This window comes from Eptesicus fuscus, chromosome 11 (genome assembly GCF_027574615.1).
Source record: "Eptesicus fuscus isolate TK198812 chromosome 11, DD_ASM_mEF_20220401, whole genome shotgun sequence".
Classification (NCBI taxonomy): domain Eukaryota; kingdom Metazoa; phylum Chordata; class Mammalia; order Chiroptera; family Vespertilionidae; genus Eptesicus; species Eptesicus fuscus.
In genome coordinates, this window is record NC_072483.1 from 38,356,722 (window position 1) to 38,369,958 (window position 13,237).

Sequence of the window (13,237 nt, forward strand, 5' to 3'; positions counted from 1 at the left end):
ACCAGGGCTTACAAAACCCTATATGATTTGGCTCTTGCCTGCCACGCTCCCTCTCCCTCATTTCTTTCCCTCCTCTCTGGCCAGACTCCTGACCTTCAGTCGTCATAAAGCGGTTGAAATTCTCTTCCCTTGTCGTTTGGGATCCTATTTTGCATGTAAATCTCAATTTCAGTGTCCCTCTTCAGAGAGGGTTTCCCAACCTAAAGCAGCCCCTCTCTAGCCTAGCACCGTGGTCGGCAAACTGCGGCTCGCGATGCGGCTCTTTGGCCTCGAGTGTGGCTCTTCCACAAAATACCACGGCCTGGGCCAGTCTACGTTGAAGAAGTGGCATTAGAAGAAGTTTAAGTTTAAAAAATTTGGCTCTCAAAAGAAATTTCAATCGTTGTACTGTTGATATTTGGCTCTGTTGACTAATGAGTTTGCCAACCACTGGGCTGGCACATCAATCCTCTGGGTAGCAATTACCACCATCTGATGTACTTATTTGTCTCTCCCCATTAGAATGTACGCTCTAGAGGAGTAGAGATCTTGTCCGTCTGGCTCATTCTATAGCCACGGAGTGTAAAACCGTGTTCAGGCACATACTGTGCTCAAGTAAATGCTTGTTGAATATTTATTCTTTTCCAAACCCCCTTTAAATATTATGTGGACATAAATGCAAAAATGAGAAAACTTAAAAGTTACCAATAGTTTAAGAAAAATTCTCACAGTGGAAAAAAAAATGGTGTAGAATGAGGTAATAAATAATCAGCTCTGAAGGGATAGGTATAACCTTGGACTGTAAAATTCAAATTTTGTTCTAATCTTACAGTAATCTCTACAAAAAGGTGGAGCATGCCTTTTCCCATTTTCATCTTAGCCCAAAAGTCCAGCCTCTTTTTTTTAAACATAAACTCCAATAAAGCCTGAAACACAACACACACACACACACACACACACACACACACACACACACACACACGGGTAAACTCCTGGTAGATCACCGCCTGCGTTATTACACTGAAAACAAGCAGGATCAGCGGTCCTCTCGGCGCACCCCATCCCCACGGTGCAGCGCCCACGGGTATTTCCCCGGCCGGCTGGCTCCCACGCCCCGCGGCGCTCAGCTCCCGCCGCCGTCCCAGGCCCACAGCCAAGCGCAGAGACCGGCCGGCCCAGCAGCTCCTCTGCAGGAGCACCTCAAGCCTCAGGGGCTGGGCGACCGCGGAGGCCTCGGCAGTCACGCCAGACGCTACATCCCCGGGCGAACGGAGTCAACTCGCCCGCGTCCACACACACATCCCCATCCGGTCCAAAGCAAACCCGGAAGTGCCAAGAATGCCCCCCAATAAAGCCCGCGACTCACTCCCCCGCACGCAGGGACCAAGCTTTTGCCCGACTCCGCGAGCCAGCCCGGCCGGCGCGGACTCAGCGGCTGGCGGGAGCCCGGCTTTCCCCGGCGCGGGGACGGGTGCCCCCGCGGTCCCAGCGGCCCCGCCCGCACAGCCGCGCCTCCCCCAAGTCAAGGTCCGGGCCTGTGCCCGCCGCGCACTTAGATCCAGACGGAGGGGTTCAGACACCCCGAGCGTGGGGTTGGCCCCAGGGCTCCCCCGCACCTGCCGCTGCCGCTGTTCAACTGGCCCATGGGGGCGGCCCCTTCCCCCTGGAAGACCAACACCGCGAGGGACCCGCGCTCAGGTGCTCCGCTAGCGGCGCGGGCCACGTGACCCGCAGGTGCGGCGCGGGCGGGCCCGGAGCAGGTGAGGCGGGCGGGGCTGGCGCCCGCTCGAACCCTAAAGCGCAGGAGCAGGCCCCGCCCCCAGGAGCCGGCCCCGCCCCCAGGAGCCGGCCGCGTCTCCGCGCATGCGTGCTCCCCCGTCCTCCAAGGGGCGGTCTCTGAGGTCCGACTGGAGGAGGAACAGGAGCCAGATTGAGGGAGAGTCTTTAGTCGCGTTTTTTTACTTTTTCCCCAGTTGAGGAAGCTGAGGTCCCAAGGTTAGCGAGTGCCTGAGATGTGCTTTTAAAGGAGACACTATCATATGTCCGGTTATTCCCGCTGAAAATGTATGCATTTCCTTCCTCTCCGCAGTCCTCCCCACTCATGAACATATTTACTAAGAAAACTGTTCAACAGAAATGACATCACTGGGCATAAGGGTTTCAAGATTCTTTTTATAAATATTGCCATATACACTTTCAGCAACACATGATTGTGTGCCTGCCCACATTTTTGACAGACTTGAGTAATATTTTTTTAACTTCACTACTTTGATGAGTAAAATTGGTTATAATATTATTTAAGTAAAGTATGTTAAAGAACCCCCTGCCTACACAGAAACCCCTGCCAGTAGTTTAGCATGGAGACGTTAAGGTCAATATGGTCTTTGTCTGTCCTGCAGAGAAAGGCAGTTGCAAAAAGGGAAGCCTTATTATAGCTACTCTCTGGTCTACAGTTTGCAATCTGCGAGATTAATTAAAATATATTGTAAATACACTAGAGAGACTCTATAAAGATCTTTGATCGCAGGAGTTAACTGGTTATCTTCTCTCACAGGACAGGGTCAAAACAGTTGGGACTTTGAAATGGAATGTTGAAGATCTGATGCATTCTTTTATTTTATGCAATTTAATTATGTAACTGTGGTCAGTAATTAATCCCACTTTATCATTAGTTTCTGTTTGTGTTCCTTGTAATAATTCTACTTGAGGAGTATAGAAAACAATGTTAAATTAACTGCTCAATTAAATAATAAGCAATACACGCTCTCAAGCTACAATTGCATCGGGAACAGAAGGGGTGTGAAGCAATTAGTCACTGATTACCAAAATGTATGGCCCAGAACTGAAAGGACAGAGAGGCGCTGGAGTAATCAGAAAAGGTGGGTGTAAGAATGAGTCTTAAATGTGGTTGAAGAGTGAGCCAGCTGAGGGATGATGAGCTTAGGAAAAACTGTTTCACAGTAAATACTCAGAGATGCCTTGGTGTTGTTTTGCTTTGCAGGCAAACCCAACGCCGCAGTTTTCAGAAAAGTTGAGCAGTGTAGAGTACAAGATGTAAGAACTCTCTTACGTGTTCAGTTCCCAAAACTGTATCAAGCTCAACACCTATGATATGTGCATTTGTGTGTGTATTATACTCCCAAAAAACAGTTAAAAAAAAAATCCATGAGAAGAGTGAAGGGATTCTCTCAAGCTGATGCAATCATTCACTCTCCACACCTAGTACCATCCACAGTGCCTTTGAGGAGAACTCGGAGGATCTGAGAACCTGGAACCCTGGGAGCGTGCTGTGTTACCTTCTGCATTATGGAACATTTTCTGAATTCTCTTTATCCTTTGCCCTTAAATAAACTGTACACCATCAAACTGGCCATCTTTCCATAACCACGTAATGAGAGTTGAACAGTCCTATGAGGTGGTGTTCCATATACAGGGTGGGGCAAAAGTAGGTTTTTGGTTGTATGTGAAACACAGAATTTATTCTTGCATTATTATTATTATTGTATTATTTTCCATACAAACAACCCCAAACATTGGGCAGCTTTTTCTTCTCTTCACTTAACCCACTGAGCAAAGCTAGCCAGGAGTGTGGCCATCTCTTGAAGGCACTGCAGGAAGTCCGGAGTTTCTGGACTGTCTTGCCACTAACCTTCATAAAGTCACTACCCTAAGGCCAACTATTGTTCTTTTGTGAGCCACTTTTAATCTATAGAGGTCAGTGTGGATTTTGCTCCAGAAAGCTTTGAACTGGACCAGAACAATGTATTAATTAAATAGATTCTGAGGTCATACTGTGCTCAAACCTTAACCATTTACTCCCTATTCTAGTTCTGATTCTAAATATGTTCAGCCATATTGTCCAAGTTTGCTTATGAGAGATTATACAATGAGATTAAGTGAGTAAATTAAAGATACTGCAACAACAAAAGGACCAACATAAAATGAATATAAACCACTTCTCAACATGAAATTCACAGGGTGAAATTAGACCCAAAGGTTACATTTCCTTGAAAATTAAAGTCCAAAGTTATAAAAATTAAAAGGAATTTGTTATATCAAATTCTCTTGTCCAAAGAAAACTACCCAGACGTTTGTTTTTTCTGTCTTGTCTTGTGGCGTTTTCTATGGAAATGTTTCCAGGACTGACACAAGCATTCGCGGTTTAAACAATCTTATTCACCTTTATCTATGTAGAATAATTATACCCGAGTATGTTTTTTATCAGACCAATAGGTACCAGGCCTAGACTCTCTTTGTTCTGCCTGGAACATATTTAATATGACTCATCTTTCCTGTGACTTCCTAATTTCTCAGGCATATTCCCTTAGGAAACAGGCAACATCTGTGTCCACACCTACAAGGACTGTATCACCTTGAAACTCAACAGTGAGCCAATGACTCTTTTGTTTTTAAACAGATTGACATATAATTTATAGGCCATACAATTCACTCCTTTATAGCATACAATTCGATGCTTTTCAGTATATTTACAAAGATGTGCAATAATCATCACAATGAAATTTTAGAATATTTTTGTTGTCTTCCCACTTTCTTGAAGGTATTATTTGCAGCACAAACTTTTAATTTAGATGAAGTTCAATTTATCTATTTTATTTTTTTTGTCACTTGTGCTTTTGGTATAGTATATGGGAAGGTTTTGTCTAACTCAAGGTCACAAAGACTTACTCCTACATGCATTATATTGCAAGTACATTCATTTTTATTTTGACTTTAAAATTTTTATTTTTCAATTACAGTTTACATTCAATATTATTTTGTATTGGTTTTAGGGGTACAGCATAATGATTAGTCAATAATGTACTTTACAGTGTTCCTAAGCATTTTCCTGGGTTTGTTTTTTGCTTTTATATTTAGGTCTGTGATCCATTTAGTTAATTTTTGTATGTGTTGTAAAGGAGAGGTCCAACTTTATTCTTTTGCCTGTGAGTACCCAGTTATTCCAGCACCATTTGTTGAAGACTGTTTTCCCCTTGAATTGTCTTGGCATCCTTGTCAAAATCAATTTCAGGTTTGTTTCTGGACTCTCAATTTTTTTTACTGATTATATGAGTCTCCTTATACCAGCATCACACTTTCTGGATTAATGCCACATATAGTGCTTTTTGAAATTGGCAAGTGTTAAGTCCTCTGATTTTGCTCCTTTTCAGGGTTGTTTTGGCTATTTTTGGTCTCTTGAATTTCTATATAAATTTTAAGAATAGATTGTCAATTTCTGCCAGAAAGCCATCTGGGACTTTGGTAGGTATTGTGAATTTGTAGACATCTGGGACTTTGGTAGGCATTGTGAATTAGTAGGCAATTTGAAGATTATTGCCTTCTTAACAATATTGTCTTCCAATCTATAAACATATGTCTTTCCATTTATTTAGGTTTCTTTAATTTCCACAGTGTTTTAGTCAATAGGACACACATTTGCACTTTTGTTAAAATTTATTCCCAAGTATTTTATTCTTTTGATGCTATTATAAATGAAATTGTTTTCTTAATTTTATTTTCAGAATTTTTTCATTGTTGGCATTCACTTGTTCATAGTATTCACTTATAATTGTTTTTATTTCCATAAGGTCAGTAGCAATGTTCCCTCATTCCTGACTTTAGTAATTTGAGTCTTCTTTTTCTCAGCCAGTTTAGGGAAAGCTTTGTCAATTTTGTTGCTCTTTCCATCTTTTTGGCTTAATTGCTTTTCTCTATTCTTTTTGTATTGTTCCATTAATTTCTGCTGTAACCATTATTTCTTTCCTTCTGCGTGCTTTATGTTTAGTTTGCTTGTGTTTTTCTATTGGAAGTTTAGGCTATGAATTTGAAATCCCTCTAAGCACTGCTTTGACTGAAGCCCAGGGCTTCTTTGCATTAATAAAATCCTATCATGCTCCTTTAGGTGGATTACAGTTTGAGTCTCCAAATAGCATACGGCATCGTCCACACAAATTCACAGCATCCCAGTTTCAGAAGGCCCTCCAGCACCTCCATTTTTCTCTGTCTCTCTCTGTTTTTCATTATCACATTTTTCAAAAGCAGTGTTTCCCCTTTTGAACCTAGGGTGATATACATTAGCAGTCTTTTCTGACAATGGTAGATTAGTCCAGTTCAATCTACTTGCTTTCCCAAGATCCTTGTAATCTTTTATCACACTTTCCTCTATTGTGCGTTCTAGTTCTTTTCTAGGACCCCTTTTTAGGTGTGGGATACAGAAATGGGATATGTCTTACAAAGCCTACTTTCTCCCTTACCCCTTCTAATCCAATGGCTTGATAGCCATTCTGTAAACATCAGGATAGGCTGGAATATGGTGACGTTACAATGAATCCCACTATCTCAGCGACTTAAAGCAAGAAAGTTATTTATTGCATATGCTGTGAATTGGTAGGGAATTCTGTTCATCATAGTTATTTGGGAACTAGGCCAGTGGTCGGCAAACTGCAGCTCGTGAGCCACATGCGGCTCTTTGGCCCCTTGAGTGTGGCTTTTCCACAAAATACCACGGCCTGGGTGAGTCTATTTTGAAGAAGTGGCGTTAGAAGAAGTTTAAAAAATTTGGCTCTCAAAAGAAATTTCAATCGTTGTACTGTTGATATTTGGCTCTGTTGACTAATGAGTTTGCTGACCACTGAACTAGGCTAACAAAGCATGAATCATTTTGAACATTACTAGTTGCTGTACCCGGGGGGGGGGGGGGGGGAAGAGAAATTAAATGGTTGGTTTGCAAGAGACACATATTTGCATTCAAATATCTTTGGCCAGAACTAGAAGTCAAATGGCCCCATTCAACCACAAGGAGTATAGGAAATACAATTTCACCATGTGCCCAGGGAGATGGAAAGCTAGAAGTCTCTGGTTTTATGGTATTAATGATTTTGCCAGATGGCAGATGTTGACCCCTTTGATAGGAAATGAGATCAAAGTTGGAGTCCTTCTTGGAAGGGGCTGAGGTCAAAGTTAAAGACCAGAGAGAAGGAATCTGGAAAGTTACAAAGAAATTCCACTTGTATTAGACGACCCATTCTTTTTCACCTACTGAATTTAACTGGGACTTGTTAGTTAGGCCCTTAATTATTGACACTAGAGGCCTGGTGCACGAAACTCATGCACAGGCAGGGTCCCTAGGCCTGGCCTGTGATCAGGGTTGATGGGGGCCTTCCTTCCTCTGGCTGCTGGCTGGGGCCTTCCTGCATTCCGTGCCACCCCCCGGTGGTCAGCCACATCATAGCGAGTGGTCAAACTCCCTGTCGGTGAAACTCCTGAGGGGACAATTTGCATATTAGCCTTTTATTATCTAGGATGAGCCTTTTCAACATGTCCCAGAAAAGAGGTATACTCTATCAGAACATGACTAAGCTTCAAGATATTATAAAGTAGTATGATTACATACTCATGAATTATAGTCCAAATATACATACAGTAAGAACTGTTCTTTTGAAAACAACTTTGGACAATCAAACTTTTATTCTTGCATAGCTGTTACCTAAAATATACTTAGAACCCCAATTTTAGTATTGCTTTCAGAGTGCGGTGCATCCTTTTGAATATTCTCCTTGACTAGAAGGCTTTATTGGCAAAGTTTTATTAGGTACCTTTAATATGTCAGATATTATACTAGATGCTGGATATTTAAAAATGTGTAAATCACAAGCTCTTGAGGAACTATGTCAGGTGAGAATGGAAGCTAAATAGCCCATAATAGTAATACTCTTAGTAATGGGGGAATATGAATTCTAGCTGCTCACTGAAATTTGGAAAGGAGAAGAAAACAAATTACATCCATATATAATGCACAAGAATTGCTATGTATACAACAAGAGCATGTCGATAAACATCTGACTCATGATGAACTTGGAAAATACCCAGAATTCCAATCAGATGGCTAGATATAACTTTAAACAGGCAGAACTAGAAAATGTGATAATAAAGAAATCTGAGATATTTCAATTTCTCAGGAACAAAATGTGCAATTTATGTGAGTTGTCCAGCAGGCCCAGAAGTTGTCAGGTACAGGGACTCGGTTGTGCTTTGCGGTGTCATGGAGAAGGGCTGGTTCCCCTGCCCCACCAACACCTGGATAAAACACTCCGAAGAACAACTTTCTCACTGTGTTGACTCTATGCTCACCTGGCATCTTTCAGGGGATCCAGTCTCTTTTCCTAGATATCATGGCACTGGAAACCTTAGTCGTTGGAAAGCAGATAGGGTTAGATACAGTATCTACATAAAACAAAAACTTCAAAAGGCAAATCAAAGTTGAAGCTGCTAATATGACTAGAGAAACTGCTTGATAGTTTCTGAAACACATTACTCAAATTCAAGCTCTGTAATAAATTATTAGCGAAAAATAATCCCAATAAACAGTGACCGTGGGTTGGGAGGTAGGAAAAAGGATCCTCCTCCACTGCGTGTTGGAGTGGAAAGTGGTCGCCTGGAGCGCGCAGATCCTCCTGACGGAAGATCCTAGAGAAACTGGCCACAGCAACAAATTACGCAAAACTGAGTGGCTTAAAACAGTAATAAACCTTTATTATCTCATCTTTTTTTGTGGGTCAGGAATTCAGGAGTGGCTTAGCTGGGTAGTTTTGGCTGAGGGTCTCTTGTGAAGTTGCAGTCAAGATGTCGGTGGGGGCTCCAGTCATCTGAATGTCTGCCTTGGGCTGAAGGGTCTCCTTCTAAGATGCCACAGTCACATTGTTGGTGAGCTGGTGCTAGGTATTGGCTGTCCCTTAGGGGTGCTACAACGTCCTTACAATACAGTATAGTTGGCTTTACCCAAGGATATCTTATTTTTTAAATTTTTAAAAAACGTTTTTATTGATTTCAGAGAGAGGAAGGGAGAGATAGAAACATAAATGATGACTCTCATCATCAATCAGTTGCCTCCTGCACTTCCCCTACGGGGGATTGAGCCCGTAATCCAGAGCATGTGCCTTGACTGAGAATCGAACTGTAACCTCCTGGTTCATAGGTTGACATTCAACCACTGAGCCACACTTGCTGGGCAGGGTATCTTATTTTTAAAAGAAAATGATCACTCTTGAAAAATCGTTCTTTTGTGTGTGTGTGTTTTATTTCTCAGTATGAGCCTCTCAAACACCAGACGTTATCATCAAATAAGCCACTTGTATACCATCTAATATAAACTAACATAAGCATGTATCATCCCTAAGGCAAAAAGCCCTCATGAAGAAGACTCCCCATGGAGCATCTGGCGGTTTTATAAACACAAAACCACAGCCTTTACTCATAGCACCACCTTGTTTCCTGCTCCACATGGTATTTTCTGATTAAGCACCAGCCCCTTAAGGCATCACCGCAATATGTGGTTAACAGAAACTGACATATTTACACAATAACAGCTGATTTTTATGTAAGTCTTCACAAACAGTCTAGGGATTTTGGAAAATACTCTGTGGCTTTGAAGCATTTTCAAGTTAGGAATATTTTCTTCCAAACTTTTCTATTCTCCCTTCACCATTAAAAGCCATTGCCTAAGGACTTGACCTAAGGGCCCCTCTGCACTAGGCAACAAGCTCCACACGGCAGCGCCGGAGCCCAGCAAGGTGTCACGTCACTTTTCATGAGTGCTGCACTTCGTGTCTCCTGACTTATTAGACTAATTTATATGATCGAAATTTCTTATTGCTCATGGGGTTATATGTCTACCAACAGAGACATTTATCAGAACAACACCTTAAAGTTTATTTTAATATTTTCATATTGAAAATGTAAAAAACCAACAACCACACAAAAAAAACGTGGTCCAGAGTTTCAGAGAATCATGAAAGTTCTATCACGTGACTTAATACCGACCCACCTTCCCCCAGCTCAATGTTCTTTGAACCACACTCTGCTGCTCCTCCCTTATGATTCTATAAAAATCAAATTTAAATTAATTGTTTTTTAAAAGACTATATTTTCAGATTAAGAAAAACTAAAAACTAGTTTGTAAAAGTCTTTATTGTATCCGTGCCACACATAGTAGTGAAAAATAACACTCCTAAAAAAAAGAATGCTACCTTTTCCACAACATTTTATTTTAAATAAAACTTCAAGTACTCTTACATAGATACAAAAAAAAGTCTGATCTATTTGCCTCCAACAGGCCACCACAACACACAGTAGATAAAACACAGTGGTTACAAATGTCTTTTAAATTTATTTCTGAGGCAAGGCAAATGGGAGGGAAATGTTTCTATGAAAAAATACTGTGTGTGTAGGAAATTGTCACAATTTTATTCCACATGGATACAAATGATTATACTTTAATTTAGGCCCTGGTGGCTTAAAATTATATAACAAAATAGAAAAAATGGAAAACTAATATCCCCTACACCCTGTTTCAAAGGCAGGCACTACCAAGATCAAGGAGACGCCACAGTGTTGGTAGAGGATAATTACTGTACAAGCTGTAGAGCTGTAATTACCTTCAGACTAAAATAAAATGCTACAGTCCTTCTAAGGCATAAACAATAATGTCTGCAAACAATATATACACATAATACATATTTAAAGCAAGACTCAATATAAACAATAATGAACAGTATATACATGTCAACTTTTCTTCACTGTCTTGAAATACAATTTAACTACACAAGTGATGCAGCAACATATATATATATATATAAATGTACTTGTAACTCTACAGTAAAGTTTATTTTTGGTGCTTTTATAGCACATCAGTGTAAACAGTTTAACTTGGCTTTGTTTTATATTTTAAAACATTCCTTGTTGTATTTTCAAGATTTAAAGCAATTTACTAGTTCTTCCTTTTCACAGAAAACGAAGATTCTGGATGTGGTTTAATCATAAATAATTCATAAAATTAAATACATTCACTAAAAAATAAACTACAAAGTAAAAAAATGAAAAATAGATATTTATTGAGAGGGAAAGGAGAACCATTTCCCACGTTAGAGCTCTGGTGTTGAATATTCAGTGCGATTTGATATATTTTAATTGCTATTGCACTATAACACCCTTTCCTTTGAAAATTCTTTGGGTGTGCTTCCCTGTTCTACCTAAATTAGCTGATAAATCACACAAACCAATAACCAAGGGCCTTGGTTGTTGTAGGAGTGAAGCCTTTAAAAATGGTATCATTCTTCTGATACTTTTTTTTTGTGATACTTATTTTAAGGAAAAAAAGTCATTATATATGTGCCTTGCACATTTATGTAAATTCAGTTCACATTGCTGGTCTCATTTGTCCTTGTTTAAAAGGAAAAAAAAGAGAGAGAGAGATTATAACTTCAGCTCACTTTGAAAGTATCTGTCCACTTTTTTTCAAAACACTTTCTCATACTGTGGCCAGCTCTGCCTATGTCAGAATCATCTTCATTAAATGTTTCACAGTTGTCAAACACAAGCCTGACATCCAGAGCAAAGGACTCAGGGCTCGGATACCTGAAAGAAAACACATGATTTAGAAGTTGCTTTGTTTTGTAACCAAATGAAGAGGTAATAAAAGGTAAAATAAAAAGGAAAACTGAAAGGGAAAAGAAAAAGATTAGGATACCTGCATTTAAAGTGATAGAAAACATATTATACCCGCTTATACATGGAATATGTAAAATAATTGCATGTGGTCTGAACCACATAGGATTTAAAGACAGATGAAATGGAAAAACAGATTTCTCTGAAAAACAAGATAAATTTCAACTTACTAGCATTTTCCCCACATCCAATTTCCTGGTTTACCTATATCACAATTCTGTTATAGGACTCATCCCATTTGATTCATTTATTAACACCCCTGACCAACCGTATCGCTCGTAGAACCCCTATTGTTCACATTCAAATACTTACGTGCACTAGATATAAGTGCTTCCTATGCACTGTCAACATTGTACTTGCCCTGTGGCTTCTACATACATCCCATTTCTCTTCTTCCCTCTTTAAATATGCTCTTTTTGCTCAAGTACTGGAAGTGTGATGATCCAAAAAAAGCAAAAAAGCATGTGCTGCCCCTTCACCCAAGATAGCATGATGAGGAACTGGCTTTCAAAAAGCAACATTGTCCCCGGCAATGGAGGAAGCCAAGCTTTCCACACACCCTGGCTGGCCCAGGCCTCAAAAAAAAAGCAACATTGTGGCTCAGTAAAAGAAGGGCACAGAGTGGGGTAGCTCTTTTAGCGGGATAGCCCACTTCTCTTTTTCTGTACGAACATGAGGAAGAGAACACGAAAATGAATGAATCTGCCTGAACTTATTGGTAAGAAAGGAGTGGTTTGTTTCAGGGCTTATGGAAATTCAAATTTAAATGAATTCCAACTTATGATAAGCCAGTACTAAGATAACTTTCCCATCATAAATACCTTTGCAACACACACTAAAGCTCTGAGCAACCTGATAAAAGTGGAGGTATTTTTTTGATGAAATAACTTGTACAGTTTCCACTCCCTCCTTCTTTTATTATGTGCAACAATAGAAGAAGTAGAATTTCTTTTTCTGTAATGAGCTCACAGAGTTAATTCAGGCCTTATTTATAACCTTATCCATTTCCTGTTCTTCTTGCAATTATTATTTTTTATTGAGGTGAAATTCACATAACACAAAATTAACCACTTTAAGGTAGACAATTCAGTAGCATTTAGTACATTCACAACACTGTCCTATCACCACCTCTATCTAGTTCCAAAACACATTGTCCTTTAAGCAGTCTCTCCCCATTCCTCCCTATTCCCACCTCCAGGCAAGCACCCATCTGTGCTCTGGAAATTTCTTATAAATGGAATCATATAACATGTGTATAATTCGTATACAACAGTTTAAAGCTGCTTTGAGAAATACTTATCTCTGTAGGCTGTTCCTTACCATAGGAAAGGTTAATGATTAATGCTGGGGAGACTGAGATCCCGGAGAGAATTCTAGGCGATGTTCGGAGTGAGATAAAGGCAACCCCACTCTGTGCCCTTCTTTTATAGAAGAATGGGCGCTGACGAAACCCAGCAGTTTTCATTAAAGTAGGCCCTTGCAGGAACCCTCTCTGTTCTACCCACTTCTAGTTTTGAAATATGAAATACTGTTTGCGGGTTTTGGTTCCAACTCATTAGATTGGGTTTAACTGAACAACTCACGCTGGAGGAGACTGAATCCACTGAATCTTGCCTCCCTCACAGCTGGCATCACAAACAGGATTGGAACAGACTGTTTCTCTGCCTGCCTCCGCGTGATCTCCTCCACTCACCAGGATTCATTCTCAAAAGGGAACTTCGATTATATAGCTCTTTTGGTAACTTTGTCTTAATGTGTA

The 13,237-nt window shown here is 40.4% G+C and overlaps 1 protein-coding gene across 7 annotated transcripts in view; it reads right to left on the bottom strand.

Annotated features, from left to right (window-relative positions):
- BAZ2B (bromodomain adjacent to zinc finger domain 2B) overlaps positions 1 to 13,237 on the bottom strand; it is a 306,755-nt gene that overhangs the window by 46,640 nt on the left and 246,878 nt on the right. For 2 of the 7 annotated variants that reach the window (XM_054722924.1, XM_028141179.2), the window contains exon 1: positions 1,596 to 1,781. Coding sequence is in view for 3 of the 7 variants with exons in the window: in XM_054722921.1 (XP_054578896.1) it covers positions 8,532 to 8,654; positions 11,244 to 11,388 (268 nt within the window). In the remaining 4 variants the exon portion in view is untranslated. The other 5 variants (XM_054722921.1, XM_028141153.2, XM_054722923.1 and 2 more) reach the window with 5 other exon arrangements.